Source organism: Gobio gobio (assembly GCF_949357685.1).
Source record: "Gobio gobio genome assembly, chromosome: 2".
NCBI classification, from domain to species: Eukaryota; Metazoa; Chordata; class Actinopteri; order Cypriniformes; family Gobionidae; genus Gobio; species Gobio gobio.
In genome coordinates, this window is record NC_137098.1 from 3,164,726 (window position 1) to 3,190,104 (window position 25,379).

The following is a 25,379-nucleotide window of genomic DNA, read 5'->3' on the forward strand; positions in this document are numbered from 1 at the left end:
AAATTCTAGACATTATACTTTAAAGGTTTCTGTTATTTGGCAAACTCATTTTTGGACCTCTTTTTAAATACTATGTACATTCACATTAATTTACTGTGGTAATTTTAGATATATTTATATGTATATTTATATTATAAGGTACCCTAAGGGCCGTTTCTGAGGTTCCATTCAGTAGCTGAATTCTCTTTCCATATATTGCACCTCCGTTCTCTCACTGTCTTACAATGCGAGCAATATAAAATATTCTACATGAGGATTCTCATCATCAATATTGATACAACAAATCCAACAATAGGTACAACACAGCTTCTCTCCCGTTAAGAGTGTCTTTTTCTGTCCAATGTTCGGCTGAAACCTAAAAGAAGACAAATCAAGAATCGCGTTCCTCATTCAGGGTACAGATATTGAAAGACAGAGACATCCAGAAATAAAGTAATATCTACAAGCAACGTTTGATCCCTTCATGGATATCTGCTTAGAGCTTCTGTCAGGAGACAAAAGGGATGAACATATAGAGGATGGGGGGGAGGTAGAAAGAGCGAGAGAAAAGAGAACCAAGTCTACGCCAGTCTCGTGAGACTCTACAGTCTTGTCATGCTTTGGAAAAAAACGAGGGAGAGTTGAAATCGTACAACAAAACGAAATGTCTCGGCAAACAAAATGTTTCAGAAGAAAAGGCTCATTCTTTAGTGTACAATCCGTTGAGGTTTTTGGCAGTTCCATTGCCGTTCGTCTTTCCTTTTGTCTAAATCCTCGCCTTTTCTGTCGATTTCGCGTCCTTTCTCTTTCCGGCGGACTGGGGGGACATCCCACATTAAACATCCCAGGTGCGGCCGTAGAGATGGATCCGCGTTCCTCAAGTTCTGGGTGGGCACAGTGAAGGTTTCGAGTGTCTAGTCACCATGCCACCTCTCCACAGCCTGTGGAAATCTGGGCTGGCTTTGCTGCTGAGGAGGTGAAGTTGTTTGCGTTTGGTTACAAGATGAGTGCTTCTTAGTAACTTTGGCAGTGTAATAAAAAGGTTTGGATCATTTGAATTCATTTGGGTTCACGTCGGTACAGAGAGGTGAGTCTGGTGTAGATTTTCTTGGCTCGCTAGCAAGGTAGTTAACAGGATCATCATCGTTATTATTTCTTTTGGACGTTTCTTTTGTTTTAGTTAAAGCCAAAAAAATGAAATGCAATGTGAGGAAGTAGCTACTAGTCCCACTCAATTACATAAGTATGGTGCCACCCCAGTTCTCACAGAGCACATCCCACTTAAAGGGTGTTGAAGCAATGCCTTAAACATGTATTCCCTGGCTTTCTTGGTGGCATCCCCTACTCATGCTTCCCCTTTGTGAAGGAATCCGATGGGTTTATTTGGAGAGCTTGACGTAGATGTGAAAGCCATTTCGAGAGGAGGGGTAAGAATGGTGGAGGTTCCTCAGCTTGTTTTGGATGAAGGATGCTGTAGCAGCAGTAGACGTGCCTGGGTGGGGGTTAGGATTTGGGGTCAGTCAGCGGGACGAGGAATCCATCAGGGCGGGTGTTGCTGGAGTGGTTGAGCGGGAAACACTGCTGGAGCTCGCTTCCTTAGGACTGCCACTGCTGCTGGTTTGCCCAACCAGGGAAAGGGGGCCTGGAGGGGTGCTCTCAGAATGTGTGGGGGGCATATTGGCGGAGGTGGTAGATGGGGTCCCAAGTGGCACACCGCTACTCCCGGGCAGGCCCTGGCTGCATACGTGATGGTGCTTCTCCCAGTCCTTGTGCTGGCAGAAAGAGCCACAGTAGCGGGCGGTGTTGCATCCGCTGCACGTCTCGCTAGCCTTGCGACCACAGTTCCAACAGCTCTGTGGGAGAGATGCAGACTATTGTGATTGCCAAACCAGTAAACATCAATATCTGTGCCATGATAAAACAATACAGTACAGGGCTCGACATTAAAGGGTTAGTTCACCCAAAAGTGAAAATTCTGTCATTAATGACTGACCCTCATGTGGTTGGACACCCGTCAGACCTCCGTTCATCTTCAGACACAAATGAAGATATTTTAGTGTAAATCTGATGCTCTGAAAGGCCTCCATTGGCTCAACTTTACACTCTCAAGACCCTTAAAAGACACTAAAGACGTCGTTACAAAGTCCATCTCACTACAGCGGCTCTACAATAACTTTATGAAGACGAGAATAGTTTTTGTGCGCAAAAAAACCCTAAATAACGACTTACATAGTGATGACGATTTCAAAACAAGGCATCATGAAGCTTCGAAGCGTTATGAGTCAGTGAGTTGATTCAGCAGTTTGGCGGTTTGACACGCGATCCGAATCACTGATTCATAACGCTTCGAAGCTTCATGATGCCGTGTTTTGAAATCGTCATCACTATGTAAGTCGTTATTTTGTTTTTTTTTCATAAAGTTATTGTAGAGCCGCTGTAGTGAGATGGACTTTGTAACTTTAGTCTTTAGTGTCTTTTAAGGGTCTTGAGAGTGTAAAGTTGAGCCAATGGAGGCCTTTCAGAGCATCAGCTTTACACTAAAATATCTTCATTTGTGTCTGAAGATGAACGGAGGTCTGACGGGTGTCCAACCACATGAGGGGAAGTAATTAATGACAGAATTTTCATTTTTGGGTGAACTAACCCTTTAAATTTTTTTATTTTTTTTATTTTCTATTGTGATTGCTAAACCAGTAAACATCAATATCTGTGCCATGATAAAACAATACAGTACAGGGCTCGACATTAAGGACGTGCAAGTCATTCACTTGTCCGAGTAAAAGTTTGTTTTTTTGTAAAAATAATCTATTCTGAAGCAATATTCTCACCGGTGTTCAATCAGCTTTGACATATTTAAATATGCATATTTGTGATTTTTTTATAAAGGGCATTTTTCCATAATCGTATTAAATATAGGCTATGCTTCAGCTTTCATTTTATATTCTTAAAGCTACACTGTGTGATATTTTCCCCCATCTAGTGGTGAACTTGTATATGACCATCCAGTGAATATTAGTTTCTGTTCCTCTCAATTCTGATTTCGTTTTAACTCCTACGGTGGCCGATTTAGTCCAAGATTAATATGGCTTCCAGTTCGACCTCGTCCACATTCGACACGGTGCCATCGAGTGTTAAAACAGTTTTTGGTAAACAGTATCAACAAGCAAGCAGCATAATAAAGTGCACACTGACTGTACTATACTTAATTTTAAAACTATTTACAACCTAGTCATTTAATGGTTACACTCTAAAAAATGCTGGGTTAAAAATAACCCAAGTTGGGTTGAATATGGACTAACCCAGCAATTGGGTTGTTTTGACCCAGCGGTTGGGTTAAATGTTTGCTTAAAACAACTCAATTGCTGGGTTTGTCCATTTTCAACCCAACTTGGGTTATTTTTAACCCAGCATTTTTTAGAGTGTAACCATTAAATGACTAGGTTTATATAGTTTTAAAATGAAGTATAGTACAGTCAGTGTGCACTTTATTATGCTGCTTGCTTGTTGATACTGTGTGCAATAGTGTAATTATTTTATTTATACTTAAATATTTATTTTCAGAATTTATTTTCACCACTGAACTCTTCTACCTCACCTGTTTTTACTTTTTTTTTTTAAATATAGGTTTTTTTAGTTCAATAAATGTTCCTTTTTTAAATTGTAAATTTTAAATTGTTATCATCCTGATCATTGTGTTATTTTTATGTTGTAAATTGAGGGAGCAAAAGCAGTATCGGCTCCAAATATCGGCTCAAGAAAATCGGCAGCCCGTATCGCTCATCAGCTAAGGGTGATGAAAAAAAATCGGTATCGGCACTAAAAAATCCATATCGGTCGATCCCTAGTTTTACTGTTTTTTTTAAAAATCCAGTATCCATTTTAAAAACTGTCGGTCGATTAATCGATTATCGGCAAGTGCGGTCCAACCACGTTATCGGTATGGGTAAAATACACTATCGACCTCTACCAGTCATCATTCCCAACATCGGTTAAGTGTGGGACTCACTTCACTGGAGTCCTCCTGCTGGTTAATGACGGTAAGTGCGTCCTCAGAGGCCTGTCTCTTAGCCTCGGCCAGGGCTCTCTCCATCTTGGATCGCTCGGCGGAGATCATCTCGTGAGCTTTCCTCTCAGCATCCGACACCGCCTTCTGCAGCTCTGACATGGCCTGCCTCTTCACTTCATTTACCGCCTCCTCTGAAAACCAGGAAGAAACATCCAGAGAAAAGCATAAGACATTATCCACTGCTGTTCCTTTCAACATCCTTTATTGAGGCACTCAAAGCTTTCAGCGTGTTTCATCTCTCCAAACAGATGTACATCATCCAAGATTTAAAACATTCTGTCGGAAAAATAAGCGATTAATAATTTATCCAAACCAGAGTGGTTACAATTATTTCCAGTGTTGATAGTCGGTTGTTCACAAGCTTGCCTAACAATATATGATTAAATATGGGTGGATAAATCAATACTGAGGCTAAATCCCTCCTTTTAGAAGGAAAACCAGGATGACTTGTTGAGGCAAACTTGTTCCATTGATTGTGCGTCCGTATATCCATGTGTTTTCAGGTGTCTAAAATAGAAATGATAGTTGCACTATGAACATTAGGTAGCCTGGATGCCAGCCGAATTTAGCCCCGCCCACAAAATGTTTTGCTCGGGCAATTCGGTCTGGACTCGCTCCATAGAGGAGGAATTATGCCCGAACAGAAACTGTTCGGACCAATGAAATCATCAGGGCGGGCTTTAGACGATGATGGACAGATGACCAACAGTAACGTAATCATCCACGTCATCGAAGGCTCTTGGGTTGAATTTGCTCTTATCCTAAACGGAGAACTTGTTCGTATATGCATTCACCTTTACTATTTCTCTCAGAAACGATGATCGTGTTGGTAAGTACTCTGTGTATCCTTAAATTATTTTATTACTGGCAAAGATCGTTTACACTCATATTTTTCTTGTAACGTTACTTAATCATGCGTGCGTGCAGACAGGGTTTCCAAGTGTTTTTGCAATGTCGCGCACAATTGCTACTCAAAACGTTTGGTTGGCAAAATATGTTATTTTGGCAAGGTTGCCTGCTAAAATTCGCATTCCTGGGTTTATATAATCACATAATTGGGGTCGCTTCAACCCGCGGACATGGAGAAAAACACGGACTTGGTAACAGTGCAGTTGAGTTCTGTTGACATTTGACAACTAACGTTACGCGTCGCTCCGTTGCTCTGATTGGTTGTGGGTCTATCCAATTGAGGTCTTTCCTGGCTCGGTTGAAACACGCCCCATAATCAAAGCTCAATGGAGCGGTACCAGACTCATATTCTGACTAGAATTGAGTATGGCCACGCCAGGCTAAACATTAGGGTTCCTTGTGCTGTGGTGTCTTTCACTCTAAAAAAAAAAAAGGTTCTATATGGCACCAAAAATGGTTCTTGGCTCGTAATCATAGGGGAACCTTTTTTAGTGCTATATAGCACCAATTTTTGTGCTTCAGTGGTTCTTCAGAGGTGCTATATAGCACCTTAGTCAAAGAACCGGTGAAGAACCTCTGAAGAACCACTATTCCTATGAGTGATATTCTTACTCAGGGTTTCTGTTTTCCAGCACAAATATCTAAACATCCTTAAATCAGGAGACATTTAATGACATGCAAAAAGTATTTTTTTTACAAAATTAAGTGAGTGTTTATGCTTAAAACAAGAGCAAATATCTGTCTTTGAGTATGAAAATTACTTGCATTTGAATTAAGTTGGTTTTTATGAACACATTGCCAGATATTTGCTCTCGTTTTAATCATAAAATCAGATTTCTTATCGCAAACTTTAAGCTATTTTTTGTAACATTAATTAAAAAGTGATCTGTTGGAAATTGTATTTTCAAACGTTGAAGTGTCACTAATACAACTCTAATTGTGTGTTATGTTCCTTTGACATTATTCCTTAATTGGTCTTAAAGACATGCAGAAACCCTGGTTTGTTTAGCGTAAGTTAGACCCATAATCCGTGCGGAGCGTCGTAGTAGGAATAAAGTGGATTGAAATCGTCGATTTTCATGCGCCTCGCATAAGGAGTTGCTTATGTAGAGTCTTTAAAACAGTCCCTTATGAAGTTACAGTTATGTTAGGATCCTGCCTTAGGAGGTTTAGCTGCCTACGCATACAAGGGAACTCACTAGATTTGGTTTAAGTTATGCTTTAGATAATACGCGGATGATTTCAGAATCTGTCAGGATATTGTGTGTTCTGTTAATGTGTGTTTTGCTGCAGGGGGTACACACACACACGCACACATTATTGCATATTTCTCATATGTCTGGGCTCTACAATCCTTGCCCCCATAGTGTGTTTACTCTAGAAAGCTGGTTGTGAGGAGCCCGCTCATAAATATCTGTCATAACATACCCTCCATTCAATTCTCCAAAGAGTTCTGCCTCAGGCTACTGACTGACTGAGTGTGTGTGTGTGTGTGTGTTTTCAAATCTACATCACTACTGTCTCAGCTGGAAAGCTAGTTAGTATTCAGTTTGTTCTCTCCGCACCTCCCACACACATCTTCATTCTTGACTTCTTTGCTTTTCTCTTCATCTTTTTGGTTCTCGCCAATTTCTCTGTATCTCTGAAAACACTAGACTGCTTAATCAGACTCGGAGCATGCACCACTAAAATTAGTTTGCAAATTTAATTAATTTTTATCAAGGAGACTTGGGAGCAGATGCTAGAGCAATTGGCACATAATGGAAAACATGGGGCGGTAATATTAACGTTTTAATCCCACGGGGATATGTTGGTTTTCAAGGTTTTTTCTGCTTGTATTCTTTTCAAAGACAGTTTTAGGCCCCAGCAAAGGCGGAAGGACATCCAAATATAGACGCTCACAGGTAAGACAATTCATGTTTGACACCCCTTTAATATCTCAATTATTTCTACCAGTTTATGAAATCATCTTCGTTTTTCATTTTACCTTTCAAACTAAGGTCTGATTTGCCAGCCTACCTGTCAAATTCTTCCAAGATTTGTCTGAGCTATACTTTCCACATTCGTTTTATAGTTCTGTACTCTTTCCGCGTGTTAATAACGACCTCATTTGTTTGAACGAGAGATTTTAGGAGATACACCTGAGGACAAAATTGCTCCTTTAAAGGATTAGTTCACTTTTAGATAAACTTTTGCTGATTATTTACTCACCCCCATGTCATCCAAGATGTCCATGTCTTTCTTTCTGCAGTCGAGAAGAAATTAAGTTTTTGATGAAAACATTCCAGGATTGTTCTCCATATAATGGACTTCAATGGGCTCCAAACGGTTCAAATGACAGTTTCAGTGCAGCTTCAAAGGGCTTTAAACGACACCAGACGATAAATAAGGGTCTTATCTAGCCAAACCATCAGTTTCTGAGAGAAACCCAGCAGTATTTATGCTATTATTTTACCTCTTATCAGACGAACGTGATCATCTCTGAGCTCCGCCATAACTTCCGCTAAGTGAGGTCAAAATACGAGCGTGGTCATAGATATATCGATCGTAGATGCCTCATTCTACTGATCCGTGCAGGCGCTAATGAGGCATCTACGTATATATCTATGACGACGCTCGTATTTTGACCTCACTAAGCGGAAGTTATGGCGGAGCTCAGAGATGATCACGTTCGTCTGATAAGAGGTAAAATAATAGCATAAATACTGCTGGGTTTCTCTCAGAAACTGATGGTTTGGCTAGATAAGACCCTTATTCATCATCTGGTGTCGTTTAAAGCCCTTTGAAGCTGCACTGAAACTGTCATTTGAACCGTTTGGAGCCCATTGAAGTCCATTATATGGAGAACAATCCTGGAATGTTTTCATCAAAAAATTTAATTTCTTTTCGACTGCAGAAAGAAAGACATGGACATCTTGGATGACATGGGGGTGAGTAAATTATCAGCAAAAGTTTTTTTAAAAGTGAACTAATCCGTTAAGTCTTCAGGGCCATCTATGCAATAAAGCGTCTGGTTTGTAGTACAGGTGTAATACGGGTGCTGTTACTCACCCTGCTTGTTCTGAAGCTGCTTTAATGCTGGCGAGAGCGGGATACTTGTAGAACCTGCGTGAAAAACAACTGCAATTAAAAGAGCTTTTATCACAGTGAAAATGCAGCTGAGATTTGCAGACAACAGCAGCATCATCATCAGTAATGGCGTATTGATTTCACTCAGCTGTAATGTTACTGGTGTGGGTCACATTTAATAAATGCCCTTTGATCTCTGACCTTTGGGCATGCGACGCCACCTGTGCTCAGGCTGACCTCATCAGTATTATGTGTGACCTACAGGACTCATACCCCTTTCCCACCAAGGCAGTTTGAGTGCTGGTTCGGAGCCAGAGCCTAGTTTCTTTCCACACCCAAAGCACCAGCTCTGAACCAGGAGAAGTGGTTCTTAAGTAGCACCAAAGCATTTCTCGTGTAGAAGTAAGAAGCGCTTGTGTCAGGGGTTACCCTGACCAACAAGACCAGCACAAACTTGTGACCGCCATTTTAGAAATAGCTGCTAATGGAGCTAATGGCTGCTCGATTGTAATCTCCGTCTTTACACATCACGGCGAGCTGAACGAATGCGTCTGATTCGCTGTGTTTTGATACCGATGTCGGATCGTAAAGCCATGAGCATCAATAATAACGCAACGCTCGCCACTGTTGATGGAAGGCTTGTTCGAGATGCATCGGCGCTGTGCAGACAAGGGCTGTGCGATATTGAAGAAAAATGCAATATGCGATATCCTTCTTAAATAACGCGATATTCGATATGCGATACGATATTGCTTTAAGTGTGTAAAATCTATTACTGATATCCTTCACTTAAAGCATAACCTGCTGTGTTTACATGAATGCTCATCAAGACATATCTGTGTGTGTATTTGACAGTTTGAGTGTGTATCAAGACACGAAAAAAAGAACGGCTTGTGCGCACGTTATTATGTTTAATAACTCTTTTTAACGTCAAGCAAGTCATATAAGTAACAGTCGTGTGCTCAGTCTATTCTCTGATATATTCGTCGACCTAAAACGTACACTTTTCACTATGTTGAAATGGCCTATTAAAATCATTCAGATATTGCGTACCCTTGCGATATGCATATTGCGTTATGTACATTTGCGATATTTCGATAATTTTGATATATTGCGCAGCCCTAGCGCATACTGATCACCGTATGATATCAAAGTACAGCGAGAGCACACGACTCCTTATGCTGCGTTCACACCAAACGCGAAATGAGCGCTAGGAGCGAGTGATTTTAACGGAAAGGCGCGTTGATGCGCGCCTGGACGCGATTCCGCATCATTCGCGCACCCAGTTTGTGCGAATGACGCAAATTGGACTCGAATTGAGCGTCTTGCGCGATATGCGTGAGTGGTGCTTTTTGTGCATTCACGCGTTTGAAGCGAATACGCGTCTGATGCCCGAGTTGAAAAATCTGAACTTTGGCGTCAATTCGCGTTGCGTTAGCCAATCAGGAGCCTGCTCACTGCTGTCACATGGTGAAGTGATGTGATGAGAAACCCCGCATAATTAAAAAATACTACTATTGTGTCACAAAATGTAGTTTTAAGACTTTTTCAGGTGGGAATGTAGTGGTTTAAAGCTCAAATCTGTGGTTTATTTATAAAGAGAGCGCCTATTTAAAAAAAGAATCTTGTGTTTGTGAGCTCCAGGCGATCACTTAGCGCTCATTAACCCCAGCGAGAGCAGCCTTTCCTCGGCCAGTCCTTCTGCCGTCTGCCGCTGCTCTGATGTCCTGTAGTGGTTCATCTTGTGTGGATCTAACGGCCGATCTTTGCTCTCATGAGTCTATAATTTGTTGTCTGCCAAATCGTTTTGACTGAGGGCAAAGAGAAGTTTCATAACTTTATATTTTAGGATATTTAACCCTCTGGGGCTCTTCGTCATTTCTGACCCGAATTTTTAAAAATAAAAAATGTTAAAAATCGTAGCTTGGTGACTTTATTGGTACTTGGTATATGAACACCCAAAACAATTGGGGAAAGGATTTGAAAAGTCTAAGTGGTCGTAAAAAAAATAGTCACACTCAGGACCTTCGGGTCAAAAATGACCCTCATAGGAAATGAATGGGAAATTGGCAAAAATATTAAAATACAGAGTTTTTTTGTGCATCTCTAAAACATCAAGAGTGCAAAACAGACACTCACACAAACACAATTAGCTTTTGGAATGGCACGCGCTAATTTGTGTGTGCGTGTGTTTTTGTGTGTATAAGTGTGTGTGTGTGTGAGTTTTTTTGTCTGTTTTGCACTCTTGATGTTTTAGAGATTCACCCCTTCACTGTTGAGTCCTTTTTTTCTGCATCCTGGCTGATTTGTAGATTGTACGCACAAAAAAACTCTGTATTTTCGTATTTTTGCCAATTTCCCATTCATTTCCTATGGGGGTCATTTTTGACCCGAAGGTCCTGAGTGTGACTCATACATGAAGAACCCCAGAGGGTTAAATATACATGCAGTGAAGATAATGTAGGAGTTGCCTGGATCACATTTGTGTGGCTAATATATATTTTGAATGAAAATGAAAAGAGGCAGAGCTGTGTTTTATGATATATTTCTCCTGGAGCGCATTGAACGCGCGTCTATTTCGCTTCAAACGCTCGATTTATACGCGCGTCCAATTTGCTGTGGAATGGATTAAAAATGTTTAAGCGTCCAATTAGACGCTCTATTCGCGTTTGGTGTGAACGCAGCATTAGAGCGGCTCGTCAGTCGAACCATCCGGCATTAGCACTGAACTAGCACCCAGTTCATGCGGGTGGAAAAGGGGTAACAGAGGGCAACCAAGGCTTATGTACAGACCAATCCAGCCTCACTTTCCTCTCTGTCTCTCTTTGGGCAGGGTCGATCTGCTGTTGACTGCGGCAGGTTTCTGCATTCTCACTGCAGGTTTAACTGCAGTTGTCTTTCATGGCCGTAACAGATGGAGATCTCTTAACACTAATGACGTTCAGCGGCCTCCTGGCCTTGCATCACTACAGCTGTGAGGCCTGCAGGCCATTTGGCATATGTTTGTGCGCATGTGTATAAGTAGGCGATGCGCTTACCAGCCTTTCTCCAGATCTCCTCGGGCAGGTAGCCTGAAGGGGGCCGGTGAAGGAAATCTCTGTGGATTTCTGTAAAAGAGCATCAAAAGAGCGACTTGAGTTTAGTGCCAAAACAACTCATCAAATCAAGACATGCAATAAGGGTGGAAATCTTAAGGCACTTAACGATTCGATCCGATTCTGGGAGTAACGATCCGATTCCCAAAACGATTCTTTTTTGGTAACTAATTATCCTGCTGTGCAAATACATGAACTTTATATTTTAACCAAAATTGGAGCTAATATGTGTTTTGATTTTAGTTAGAATATCTGTTTGACAGTGTTGCCATATTAAAAATGATTATGAAGATTGCTTTCAATACTTTTATTTTATTAACAAAGTTATATTCAACATTAACAAGCTCTAATGAATCATAGTAAGCCATACAATTGCAAAGAACAATTATTAAGAATAAACATTCTCAATTTACAACTAAGTTTGACTACACTGCAAAAAGTGCTTTTCTTACTTGGTATTTTTGTCTTGTTTTCAGTCCAAATATCTAAAAAATCTTACATTAAGAAGCATTTGCTAGACGAGCAAAAGTTTTTGTCTTGTTTTGGGGGAAAATAACTCAAAATTAAGGGAGTTTTTGCTTAAAACAAGCAAAATAATCTGCCAATGGGGTAAGCAAAATAATATTGTTTTCTGTTTGAATTAAGATTATTGTGCTTATTTTAAGCAAAACTCCCTTAATTTTGAGTTATTTTCCCCCAAAATAAGACAAAAACTTTTGCTCGTCTAGTAAATGCTTCTTAATGTAAGATTTTTTAGATATTTGGACTGAAAACAAGACAAAAATACAAAGTAAGAAAAGCATTTTTTGCAGTGTATTTTTCAGTTTCTTTAGAACATTTTAACAAAAAAAATTATTTAAAGCAAAAAAAGTTTACTTTGGTTAGAGCCACATAAAAAATCTTTAAAACTTCGGCTAATGCAGAAGAAAAACAACTTTAGCGCTCGCTGAGAAGCCAAATTCGGTGTGTGCGCATAACATCTCACATGAGAAAACCTGGAGCTGTTGGAGACATTTAACCAATCACTCACCAAAACGAAGTCTTTGTTCAGAGTTTTCCATTCGTTTGAAACATTGTGCATTCGTTCAGCAATATTCGATAAGTCATTCCAAAAATAATGCCACAGATATTGGTAGGTTTATGTATATCCCGGCCACCAGGATAGGAGTGTTATTAAGCATTAATGGCAAGGAAAGCGCCATATAGCCTACTTGAGCACCACTTCGTTATTTTGGCTGAGAATTTCGTTTGTTGGAAATATGAACTTAATTTAGTTCTTTTGAACTTTGGAATTAAAAATGCTTTTGAAATTAAAAACTTTGCATTTAATAAGCCAAATACATTTTTGAAATGGAGGAGCGACTGCTGTAAGGCTGTTTGTGCAAAACTGCGGAAAAACTGCATAAAACGTGCGTGTGTTGAACCCTCTTAGCGGGAAAAGTATCCCCACAGGTGTGTCCCCATTGGCCGTTTGAATTGAAAACAGAATTGATTCAGAATTTTTGAGAATCGATTCTGAATCGTTGGATAACGAATCGCGATGAATCGACCTTTTCTCCCACCCCTATTCATTATGCAGCTCATTATGTGGTTCTTTTGTCCTCTCAAGTGTGAATCACAGCATTATTCATGATCATTCACACACATTCGCATACGGCCTTTGTAAAGAAAAAGTGTCTTACAAAATGTAAATCAATATATTGTTTTATGTGAATGAGTAGACACAATGATTCTCACATCAGTTTGAAGCAAAAACTCTAGGCAACATCGCCCATTAGTCAAAAGTCTTGTGGACACAGATCTATTGTGTGTTTTGTGGCCCTATTTGAGTGTCTTAAAAAATGTAATGTTATACATACATGTTGCTCACATATTATGGTAGCCCAGTTTGTGCGGTCCAAATAGCGGTCTCATTTCGCTCACCGTCCCGCATAGCTATATTGAACATGTTGTGAATGGCAGAGCCATGCAGAATTTTTGCTCTCAATGACAACAGATCAACAGTGTTTCCCAATCTGTTCCCAGGAATCCACAGTACTGCACATCTCTCTCTTATCCGACTCCTTCTTTAAATCATAGATCACTACACTAATGACCTGTTGAGTGGAGGTGTGTTAACTTACACAGATGTCCGAATGCAGTACTGTGTGTCCCTAGAAACAGGGTGGGGTTGGGACACGGTGTGACAAACAAGGATTAGCTGAAGAAGTTACAGAAATGCTACGCTAAGGAAGGGGTTTTCAAACTGGGATCCAGGGAAAAGTCTAGAGAAAAACCATGAAAAAATTTAAATAAATAAATAAGATTAAAATTAATAAATTAGTGATTTAATGTTAAATTAACATGCACAAACATAAATAAGTAAATAAATACATTTGCTTAGTTTCTTATTTATACATTTGCTTAAAAGTGTAGAGAAAAGTAAGTATAAAATTGAGTAAATAAATGAGATTAAAATAAATGATTGAATCGTAAATTAACATATGATAAAAATGTAAAAAGTAAATAAATGAGATCAAAATAAATATATGTGGAAAAGCCAAGAGTAAAACTGTGAATATAATAATAACAATAATAATAATAACAAAATTATTAAATTAATATGCAAACTTTTATAGAAAAAAAAACACATATATTTATATATATATATATATTAGGGCTGTCAAAAGATTAATCGCGATTAATCGCATCCAAAATAAAAGTTTGTGTTTACATAATATATGTGTGTGTACTCTGTTAATTATTATTTATATATATAAATACACACACAAGCATGTATATATTTAAGAAATAAATATTATTTTTATATATAAAACATTTATATTTATATATATTATAGATGATATAAATGTATATACATGCAAATATTTCTTAAATATATACATGAATGTGTGTGTATTTATATATAAATAATAATTAACAGAGTACACACACATATATTATGTAAACACAAACTTTTATTTTGGATGCGATTAATCGCGATTAATCTTTTGACAGCCCTAATATATATATATATATATATATATATATATATATATATATATATATATATATATATATATATATATATATATATATATATATATATATATATATATATATATATATATATATGTATATATGTGTGTGTGTGTGTATAAATGTGTTTGCATTTGCAAGTTTGCATATTAATTTAATAATTTTGTTATTTTTAACAAATTTGTTAAAAGTTAATTCGATTAAGATAAATAAGTGATTAAATGTTAAATTAACATATAATAAGATGTAAAACATTTGAATTAACGATTAATATAAATGAATAAAAATTTAATCTAAATAAATCAATTATGCAATTAACAGTACATTCTTATAGTGAGAAGAGAAGGTGTATAATAAAGGAACTTAATAGAAACTAATCTTAGATATATCACTTTATGGTAACACTTTAGAATAATGGTCATTAGTTAACATTAGTTAACTACATTAGTTAACATTAACTAATAATGAACTGCACTTATAAAGCGTTTATTAGTCTTTGTTAATGTTAATTTCAACATTTACTAATGCATTATTAAAATCTTGTTAACATTAGTTAAAGCACTGTGAACTAACATTAACAGCTGGATTTATATTAACTAACGTTAACAAAGATGAACAAATACAGTAACAAATGTACTGCTCATGGTTAGTTCATGTTAGTTAATACATTAACTAAGACCATTATTCTAAAGTGTTACCCATTTTATTAATCAATGTTTATTTCAGTTGTTATTATAAATTAGAAATATTACCACTAATATTATCATGAATATTATTGTTGTTACTACCACTACTACTGCTACTATTACTATTGTTGTTATAATTGTTGTTACTATTATGATTACTACTTCTACTACAACTCTATTTCTATTCTCTTTCTAATGGTTTTTCTTTTGTTCTCCGTCCTTTTTTTTTTCTATTTTTTTTTTCTTTCTCCCAGAGGTTTTGGACTGAGCCATGGCAGCTTGATGAACTTTGTAATGTAATTGTTTTTGTTTTGTTTTGTCCATATTCTGTTGTTTTTTTGTAACAACATGTGTATTGTTTTGAGCATCAAGAAAAAAAGACAGAATTTCAGGACGGGGTCCCTCACACGAGGATGTTCATGTTCGGGGGTCCGTGGGATCTAAAAGGTAAGTAGGCTAAATGTGGGATCACATGCAGACTTTTTTTTTTTTTTTCGGTATGTTGTCTGATGGAAACCACTTGTGTGTGCAGCTGCTGAGAGTGTGTGAGCATCTGGCCTGCAGCGGTGCATGTACCTAGCGGCTGTGTGTCGCTGCTGTTAGAAGTGTTGGAGGAGGAAGAGTTGTGGTGGGGAGGAAGAGGAGGAGGAGGAGGAGGCCGCTGGGCGGAGCTCCCACCTTTTTTCATATCCTCCACGTCGCTGTATCGCCGGATCCAGTGGTTCATTTCCTCACGGTCGGCCTCCTGGCAGCGTCTCAGCACGGTGAGGGAGCGCCGCGTCTTCTCCACCATATCCATGATACAGTTCAGCAACTACACAGAGGAAGAGATAGAAAGGGAGAAAGGGAAGAGGGCATTATATAGCAACATTAGACCAGTTAACGCCAACATATACTTCACTCTTGACTAGTGGTGGGCCGTTATCGGCATTAACGTGAGACTCTTATCGGGCGATAAAAAAAATATCGCCGTTAATCTATTCTCAAAGTGGGGTTGGGAGCTGGGTCTATACTACGCAAGCTATGATGACTTTCGAGTTCGAGCTATGATGACTTTCAGTGTCCCCTTGAGGAAGCCAAGCCAGAGGCAACAGTGGCAAGGAAACCAAAACCCCATCAGGAGCAGAATGGAGAAAAATAAACCTTGGGAGAAACTTGGGTTCTCCTCTGGCCAATTAACAAACAGCGTATGATTATTATTCGGGCAACTTTACAGGTCAGAGGTCATAATAGATCGGAATATTCGAAAGATCTGAGGCAACACGCCGGAGACGGGTTTATTGAGGATGATGTGTCGATTAAATAATTATTAAATAGGAATAATCGAAATATCGGAGTCATCACGCCGGAGACGGGTTTATTGAGGATGATGTGTCGATTAAATAATTATTAAATAGGAATAATCGAAATATCGGAGTCATCACGCCGGAGACGGGTTTATTGAGGATGCCGTGTCGATGAGGCAGTTATTAACGTGCAATATTTGAACAATCTGAGTACACAAAACTGACGGTTCGGTACAGCAGTTTTACAAAATAGCTTTTTATTTATTTTTATTAAACAGTGGTTTACTGAAAAAAATGGTGTCTGTCCTTAAATTAATTCAATTATAACTAAAAGTTTCTTAGAGATATTGCTGTAAACTATAGGGAGCCCGCCCTTGCACATTACTATAATATTAAAGGTTAACAGAGCCCAAACTATTAGCCTAAATTCAGTTGCTGTTTATTTTTAGATATAATAATCAACACTCCAATAACACATTGCATGCAAACATGTAAACTTCACATAAGGCAATTTTTGCATTAACTCCTAAATCTAATTATAAAATTATGTTTTTTCTCCAATTCGTTGTTGAAATATAATCATTTTCATGACAGATTGATTTAAACATACATTAAATAATCAAGACATCACTAACAGGTTAAGTAGAATTAAAGGGTTAGTTCACCCAAAAATGTAAATTGTGTCATTAATGACTGAGCCTCATGTGGTTGGACACCCGTCAGACCTCCGTTCATCTTCAGACACAAATGAAGATATTTTAGTGTAAATCTGATGGCTCTGAAAGGCCTCCATTGGCTCAACTTTACACTCTCAAGACCCTTAAAAGACACTAAAGACTAAAGTTACAAAGTCCATCTCACTACAGCGGCTCTACAATAACTTTATGGACTCATTCGACTCACTGATTCATAACGCTTCGAAGCTTCATGAGGCCGTGTTTTGAAATCGTCATCACTATATAAGTCGTTATTTAGGGTTTTTTTGCGCACAGAAACTATTCTCGTCTTCATAAAGTTATTGTAGAGCCGCTGTAGTGAGATGGACTTTGTAACTTTAGTCTTTAGTGTCTTTTAAGGGTCTTGAGAGTGTAAAGTTGAGCCAATGGAGGCCTTTCAGAGCCATCAGATTTACACTAAAATATCTTCATTTGTGTCTGAAGATGAACGGAGGTCTGACGGGTGTCCAACCACATGAGGCTCAGTCATTAATGACACAATTTACATTTTTTGGGTGAACTAACCCTTTAAACATACATTAAATAATCAAGACATCACTAACAGGTTAAGTACAATTAATAACGGCTAATATAGTGCATATATTTAGTGAAAGAGTTGATTTCTCTAGTGAACTAACAGCTGTGGACACTGAATGACTCCTGAGGTAAAGGTGATGCTACATGACATTGTTTAGTTTACAGCAGTTATATTGACGTCTTTCCGCTGTTGAACTGATGTGTCTACAGCGATCAGTCACACATTAAAGAGCGTCAAAACGGCATTTATCGTTTGAATTTCGTGATAAAATGGACTGAATACTCATATGTTCGTGTGGGACTCGGATTGTAGTGTTTTCCGCGCTTGAAACAATCCGACTGTTATGCATTCGTAATCCGTGTACCGGAACGGTTCGGTACGAATACGTGTACCGTTACACCCCTAATGTGTACGAATAAAAAAAACAAATTTCCCAAATTTTTTACATCCCAAATTTCAAACTAACAATTCCACAATGCACCGTCTTTGGCACTTACTGTGCTGGTGCATTAGTGAGCAACACAAGAGATATTTAGAACACTTTTTGTGTGTGTGTGTGTGTGTGTGTGTGTGTGTGTGTGTGTGTGTGTGTGTGTGTGTGTGTGTGTGTGTGTGTGTGTGTGTGTGTGTGTTAGTAATCCAGTGGTGCAGTGAGCGGTTAAACAACAATAGCCCAACAACAGCTGTGCTGCCAGTGGGAGAAGCCCAAACTTCATTTTTTCCCCATTGCTTTCCTCTATTTCCTCCCATCTTCCACACCACCCACCTCCCCTCGATAACATCTCCCCTCATCCATGTGATGCCATTCTTCACTCTTTGAGTATGTTGTTGGCTGTATTTATTTCAGATTTGGAAGCAGTCCAGAATAAGCCTGATTCCACAGACTGCAGCCCTAGTCTCAGCTGCTCTCTCCAGTGGGAACGTCCTCCATTGGGTTCCTCACTCCATCTGTGCTCTTTTTATTCAATATGTGTTTGAGTGAGGGTTAGTTTGTGTAGAGGGAGGGGGAGGTAATGGTGAGGTGAGCGAAAAGCATAATAAAGTCGTCCAGAATTTAGTAATCTACCATTATGTATCCATCCGTTTGACACAGCTTGACTATAGTGCTTTTCTTTTCTTGTTTTTTCTCCTATACCTCTTATCTGACTAGCAAGCACCAACTGGTGGACCTGGTTTTGACTTCAAGTTGGTTAGACCAGCAACCAGTAAGCTACCATATTTCATAAACCAGGGCTCGAGTAAATCTGTCATTCACTTGTCAGAGTAAAAAATTAGCTTGTCCGGATTTTTTGTGTGAATATAATCTATTCTGAAGCAATATTCTCACCAGTGTTCAATCAGCTTTGACATATTTAAATATGCATATTTGTGATATTTTTACCTTTTTATAAAGGGCATTTTTCCATAATCGTATTAAATATAGGCTACACTTCAGCTTTCATTTTATATTCTTAAATTTGATCTATAAATTAAATTAGAATAAGACACTATAGGCTGTTACCAATTAAATTAAATCATTTACATTGAAAAATTACAACTGCATTAAATAATGTTATGAGATTATTTTAAATATTTTTGAATATACAACTAAGAAATGTTGGAAAGATGAAACTAAACCACCTGTAGGTGGCGGCAGGTGACCGTCTGAATGAGTGAATCATTGAGTCGATTCGTTCAAACGGATGATTCATTCAAGAATTAGGCGGTCGTTTACGAATAGGGTCATTGAATCTTTGATTCAAACGATTCATTTAAACTCTGAATCATTTAGAAACACACACACACACACACACTGTTGCTGTGAGAGGCGTTATGGTTCTGCTGTGATCTTTGTTTGGAACTATTTTCGCTGCTGAAATAGAACAAAAACACTCAATATTGCATCTAAAATGTAAGTGACTTAATGTTAATTAATTGTTTATTATGAAATCAGTGTCATTTTCAGTCGTGATGATATTCAGGAAAACAACACTCTTGTTTGTGTGATGTTGCTTAACTGTATCATATGTTATAAATATAAAAACTACACAATTTTAACCGTGTATGTTAACTGAGTTTCTTTGGATGAGCGGCGCTCATTTGTTTTCGATTTTCTCCGCTGCGCGAGCCTCAACAGCTCAACCTTATTAACGCCAGTTCGTTTTATATTATTATCCACTATCGATCTCCACTTACACTAACTGAATGCACTTTGGTGATTCCCTAGTTATTTTTTGTTTTGACGTTTTACTCAGGATACTTGGGCAAGTAAAATAATTTTTCACTTGCCCCTTCAAAAAATCCAATTGTCCCGGACAAGCGTTAATGTCGAGCCCTGTCCATAAACCATCTTGACCACATTAATATGATATAATTTGACTCTCTGGCTTGTGCGGTATGTATGAAAGATGATAAAGGAACAAGGCATCTGGTCTCACATACGTTATCAAGGTGCTTCCATTCCTCAGCCCACTCGCGGTCTGTCAGCCGATGATCAATCACTTCCTCCTGACGTGCTCCATGCACGGCTACAACAGAAACACAGCACCACATTAGCATACACACTAGCATGATAGAGTCCATGCATTCTTGCCATTACTTCTATGGTTGGAAATACGACTCAAATTATAACCCAGGTGAAACCATGCTTGAATTTGCTGTAAAATAGCCCTGCCCAGCAAGCAATTAAAAGATGTCTACTAGCCGTCCAAACACAGCCCTGACGTCTAGGCTAAAGAGAAAACTTAATAGACGTCTAACCATAGCCCAAGAATAGATTAGTCAAAGAAATGAAACTAAACACCTTGTAATCACTGTTGACTTTGCTTACATGATGGAATATCATACATCTCGGTTGTTATTATTAAACGACATGTAACCAAATTGAAGGTTATTTTGGCTAGAAGTGGGTTACTCGTCATAGCCGGACTATATTGGGTCTAGAGTTAACCGAGGCGGTGAAATGATGGCTATTGCTTGATTGATCAGTTCTTTTGGCTAACAATCAGTGTTCATTTTCACAGCAAATTTTGATTTAGTTTTAGTCATATTCTTTTCACTAAAATGCCATTTCGTTTTAGTCATATTTTAGTCAGCTGAATTGCTTTTAGTTTTAGTCTAGCTTTAGTCGACTAAAATCTAATGAGTTTAGTTAAATTGTAATACATTAAGCATTTAAGCATCACATAACCGACTGTCACTCGAACTGACATTTACATCATTTTGTTTTTGACATTAAAAATACACGAAAGAGCTCAATTCACTTTTTTGTTTGTTTTTTGAAAACATCTATAGTTTTTATAACTTTGTATTTCTGTTTTAGTCAGTAGGCCATATCAGGTTAAGCTAAAGCTTCAAATTAGTTAATTTTTTTTTATTTCAGTTAACATTTATTTAATTTCAAGTAATGAAGTTTTTTAAAGTGGTTTTAGTGAACTATTATAACCCTGATACTTTATTGAATATGTGTCAAATACTGGTCTTTCCTCCTGACTATGAATTAAATGGGAATTCAATTAAACACAGTTTATTGTGTAAGCAAAAACGAATATATAATCCGTGACTTTTAATAATAAACAAGCTCAAAATACACCAGGACTCTTATTTTGAAATGTCTGGGCCTCTTGCAGTTGCAGGAGCTCATTCAAGATCAGATGAGGAGATAAAATATGCATTATTACAACCGTCTAAAACATATTACTATATAAACATCGTAAAGTAAACATTCATCAGCATTAGTTCATAATCAATAACCTGTCATAAATGTGTGTTATTGATTGAGCTGGTCTGGAGCTGGATTGGGGATGAGCCGTGTTTTCCAGAGGTTAGATCAGCATCTGTTACACAGATCATCAGTTCTGACTGAATCGTCCCTCACTAACATTTTCGTCTCGTTTTTATTTGTTGACGAAAATGACAGTAGATTTTCGTCATAGTTTTTGTCATCCAACACTGGTTTTTATTTAGTTATCGTCTCGTTTTCGTCGAAATGAACACTGCTAAACTGTGGGAAAATCACAGTAAACGAGGGCTTAAGTAGTTTATTGGTTTACTTTACTATGGACTACGGCAATCTGACCTGTGGGCCGGTGGCGATCCCGGACGTCCCTGTGCTCCGCATGTCTGTAGGCGTCTCTGTAGTGGTGGGCGAGGGCCATGTCCTCCAGCCGGTAATGCTGCGGGGCCGGAGGGTTGGGATGTGGAAGGCCATTGGGGGGGTGTGTTGGTAGGCCATTGGGCGGTGGATGGGCAGGTAAGCCACTGCTGGGGCTGAAGCGCTGACTGGGACTCACTGTGCATGGACGCTTGGCCAGGTGTTCCGGGTGCAAGCCATCCCTGTCCCCTGCGCTCTCTTTGGTCCTGTTAGAAAAAACACTTTTAGGACATATCTAAGGGCGCTTTCACACCTACACTGCAAAAAATGCTTTTCTTACTTAGTATTTTTGTCTTGTTTTCAGTCCAAACATCTAAAAAATCTCAAAACAAGAAGCATTTATCAGACAAGCAAAAGTTTTTGTCTTGTTTTGGGGGGAAATAACTCAAAATTAAGTGAGTTTTTGCTTAAAATAAGCTAAATAATCTGCCAATGGGGTAAGCAAAATAATCTTAATTCAAACAGAAAACAATATTATTTTTCTTACCCCATTGGCAGATTATTTTGCTTATTTTAAGCAAAAACTCCCTTAATTTTGAGTTATTTTCCCCCAAAACAAGACAAAAACTTTTACTTGTCTAGTAAATGCTTCTTAATGTAAGATTTTTTAGATATTTGGACTGAAAACAACACAAAAATAATGAGTAAGAAAAGCATTTTTTGCAGTGTACCTTGAAAAATGTTTTAAGTGGTCATTAACGGACCATAAGTATTGCACAAATAGTATTTAGTACCAAAAGATCTCCTCAAAATATTCAATAAATATTATTGAACTAAATTTATTGTAACAATAGTTAAGGTGTATGGTCACATTTGACCATCAATGAGTATAAGTGTGACTTAATTAGTAATTAGAGGGGCTAAATGCAAGAAAAACATTAACATGTTAACAATGTTGCATCTCTAACACTCTTCGTCCTTTTTCGTCAACAATAATGCATGTTCATTTAGTCTTAGGGCGCTTTCACACACACCTCGTTTGGTCCGGATTTTCAGACTTTTCAGTTTGGTCCGAATCAAAATTTCAGATGTGAAACCACGGTCCGGACCATACAGATGAAATCTGGTCCAACGAAAAGAGGCAGTCTAAGGTTTGGTTAGTTTCTAGTGTGAAAGCATTTTCTGTATTGTTTCGGACTTTCAGACCATTTACAGGAAGTCCCTGTTTATGTTTAAATATTATAAATGTTATTTTTAAACTTCATCTAGGCTACATTGATTATGAAAAGTGAAAAGATGCGCAATATGTCAGAAGACAGAAGGTCAGAAATTACTTTGAAAGAAATTTATGATTTTGCTTAGAAAGCCTTTCTTTAATGTGAATTTCGTTTTTGTATCTTTATTTTAATCAACGTTTAATCAGATAATTGCCTGGATTTAATAAATAAGAAGCAAATAGTCTATAGCAGACCATAATCGCGGGAGCGATCACATGCTTTGCACATGAACTGGAGCTAATAAACTGAAACTCAGCAGATACTCGTCTCACAAACATGAGAAATATGTGAATATAAAGCTTGAAATGTTCACTTTTAAACGTAAAGAAAAGAAAATAGTCCAGCAATGCGAGTGTTCAATAGTGGTAATGATATGCGTCCGTTCATTCACTCTTGTCAAAGACGCTGACGTCACACACACATCCGTTTACAAACCAATCAATGTCCAGATGCCGCCCACAGAGATGAAGACGAGTGGACTCAAGTGTGTCATGTTCAGTTCTTTAGTGCACTCGCAAGATGGCAATGTGAAACCAAACCAAAACTAACCCAATGTATAAAATGTATCAAAACATGAACGTCGGTTCGGACCTCTCAGGTGTGAAGACGCCCTAAGAGGAAACAAGGCCATTGATAGCTTTACATTCTTGCAGTCTAACTCATCCCCCCTTCAAATGTTGAGGCCAGCTGTGAGCCATATGTGGCCTTCATACACCAAGAAGCGGAGTTAAATCCCAACCCCTTAATCTTCCCCGTTCTCACCCGTTTCTGTCTCTCTCCTGAACTGCTGTACTGTGAGAGCTGCTCCTTTGGCAGATGTTCAGTGACACTGGCGTTTTGGAGCCATCTGGCTGGCCTGCGCCGCAGTGTTGATGATAATCTGTTTAGCTGAGTGCAGCGGCCAGGCATTCAGGGATAACGCTCCTACATGTGTGTGTGAGGAGTGTGTGAGAGTAGAGTACAGTTGGCTCGGACATCTGACTCTGGCTACATATATACGCCACCCCATCATGCCCGCCGCCGCAACCAACCTAGCCCGTCCAATCCAAGCTTTTGCAGCATTTCTACAGTTGTGGCCACAAATTAGAGCAACAGCTGGGGCTCCTGCCGTGATATGGGAAGCTTAGGGTTCTGAGATGGAGGTGTATGGATTACAGTAGGGGATTGCCTGTTCCTCTACCCCCACCTTCTCTCTCTCTCTCTCTCTCTCTCTCTCTCTCTCTTCATCCCTCCCCCAGGATCAGTTCAAGCAGGGGTTCAGCAAGATCACCATCTGGACACATCGCTGACATATGGGCAGCTACCAGAGAACTAACAGGAGAGAGCGGATGAGCGAGTAGAGGAAAAACAAAAGCAGACGAACAGGAATATTGGTGCTTTTTTTATTGTCTAAACCAGTGGTTCTCAAATGGGGGTATGTGAGATTTTAAAATAGAGCCTACACTGCAAAAAATGCTTTACTTACTTAGTATTTTTGTCGTTTTCAGTCCAAATATCTAAAAAATCTTACATTAAGAAGCATTTACTAGACAAGCAAAAGTTTTTGTCTTGTTTTGGGGGAAAATAACTCAAAATTAAGGGAGTTTTTGCTTAAAATAAGCAAAATAATCTGCCACTGGGGTAAGCAAAATAATGTTGTTTTCTGTTTGAATTAAGATTATTTTGTTTACCCCATTGGCAGATTATTGTGCTTATTTTAAGCAAAAACTCCCTTAATTTTGAGTTATTTTCCCCCAAAACAAGACAAAAACTTTTACTTGTCTAGTAAATGCTTCTTAATGTAAGATTTTTTAGATATTTGGACTGAAAACAAGACAAAAATACTAAGTAAGAAAAGCATTTTTTGCAGTGTACATATATTTAAAAAGTACACTCTAAAAAAAAAAAAAAGGTTATATGGCACCAAAAATGGTTCTTTGTCGTAATCATTGAGGAACCTCTTTTGGTGCTATATAGCACCATATCTTAAAGCAACACTCCACTTTTTTTGAAAATAGGCTCATTTTACAAGTCCCCTAGAGTTAAATAGTTGAGTTTTACCGTTTTTGAATCCATTCAGCCGATCTTTGTATCTGGCGGTAGCACTTTTAGCATAGCTTAGCATACATCATTGATTCTGATCAGTCCATTAGCATCTCATTCAAAAAATGACCACTTTCAATATTTTTCCTATTTAAAACTTGACTCTTCTACAGTTAAATCGTGTGCTAAGACCAACTGAAAATGAAAAGTTGCAATTTTCTACACCTATATGACTAGGAACTACTTTCTCATTCCAGCGTAATAGTCGCGGATCTTGGCGGCCGTACCATGGCTGCAGCGGCGCAATGATTGGTTGGTATTCTGTGAAACATGGTGGTAGTTACACCTTCGACTTACTATCACAGCGCTTCACAACACACAGAACCATGGCTAATCACAGCTAAATACACAACACAATTTGTCGGCTGCAAGCCTGAAACTTTCTCTGCAACTACACAAACTTAGTGCCGGTCACATTGAAAGTTCCCTAGCTGGGCTACTTTCAGGCGCTGTGATATCATTGCCATGGTACGGCCGCGAAGATCCGCGACTATTACGCAGGAATGAGAAAGTGTTCAGCAGAATGAAGAAACCCATACAGGTTTGGAACAACTTGAGGCTGAGTAAATGATGACAGAATTTTCAT

At 38.4% G+C, this 25,379-nt stretch overlaps 1 protein-coding gene across 11 annotated transcripts in view; it reads right to left on the minus strand.

The window, feature by feature from the left end:
• cbfa2t3 (CBFA2/RUNX1 partner transcriptional co-repressor 3) overlaps positions 1–25,379 on the minus strand; it is a 104,550-nt gene continuing 79,171 nt past the window's right edge. For 7 of the 11 annotated variants that reach the window (XM_079806077.1, XM_079806082.1, XM_079806083.1 and 4 more), the window contains 7 exons: positions 21,420–21,700; positions 19,784–19,869; positions 15,399–15,636; positions 11,062–11,130; positions 8,006–8,059; positions 3,986–4,176; positions 7–1,850 (listed from right to left, as the gene is read on the minus strand). In XM_079806077.1, coding sequence (XP_079662203.1) covers positions 1,500–1,850; positions 3,986–4,176; positions 8,006–8,059; positions 11,062–11,130; positions 15,399–15,636; positions 19,784–19,869; positions 21,420–21,700 — 1,270 coding nt within the window. In that variant the 3' untranslated portion in view covers positions 7–1,499. Of the gene's footprint in view, positions 1,851–3,985; positions 4,177–8,005; positions 8,060–11,061; positions 11,131–15,398; positions 15,637–19,783; positions 19,870–21,419; positions 21,701–25,379 lie in introns of all 11 variants that reach the window. The other 4 variants (XM_079806078.1, XM_079806076.1, XM_079806080.1 and 1 more) reach the window with 3 other exon arrangements.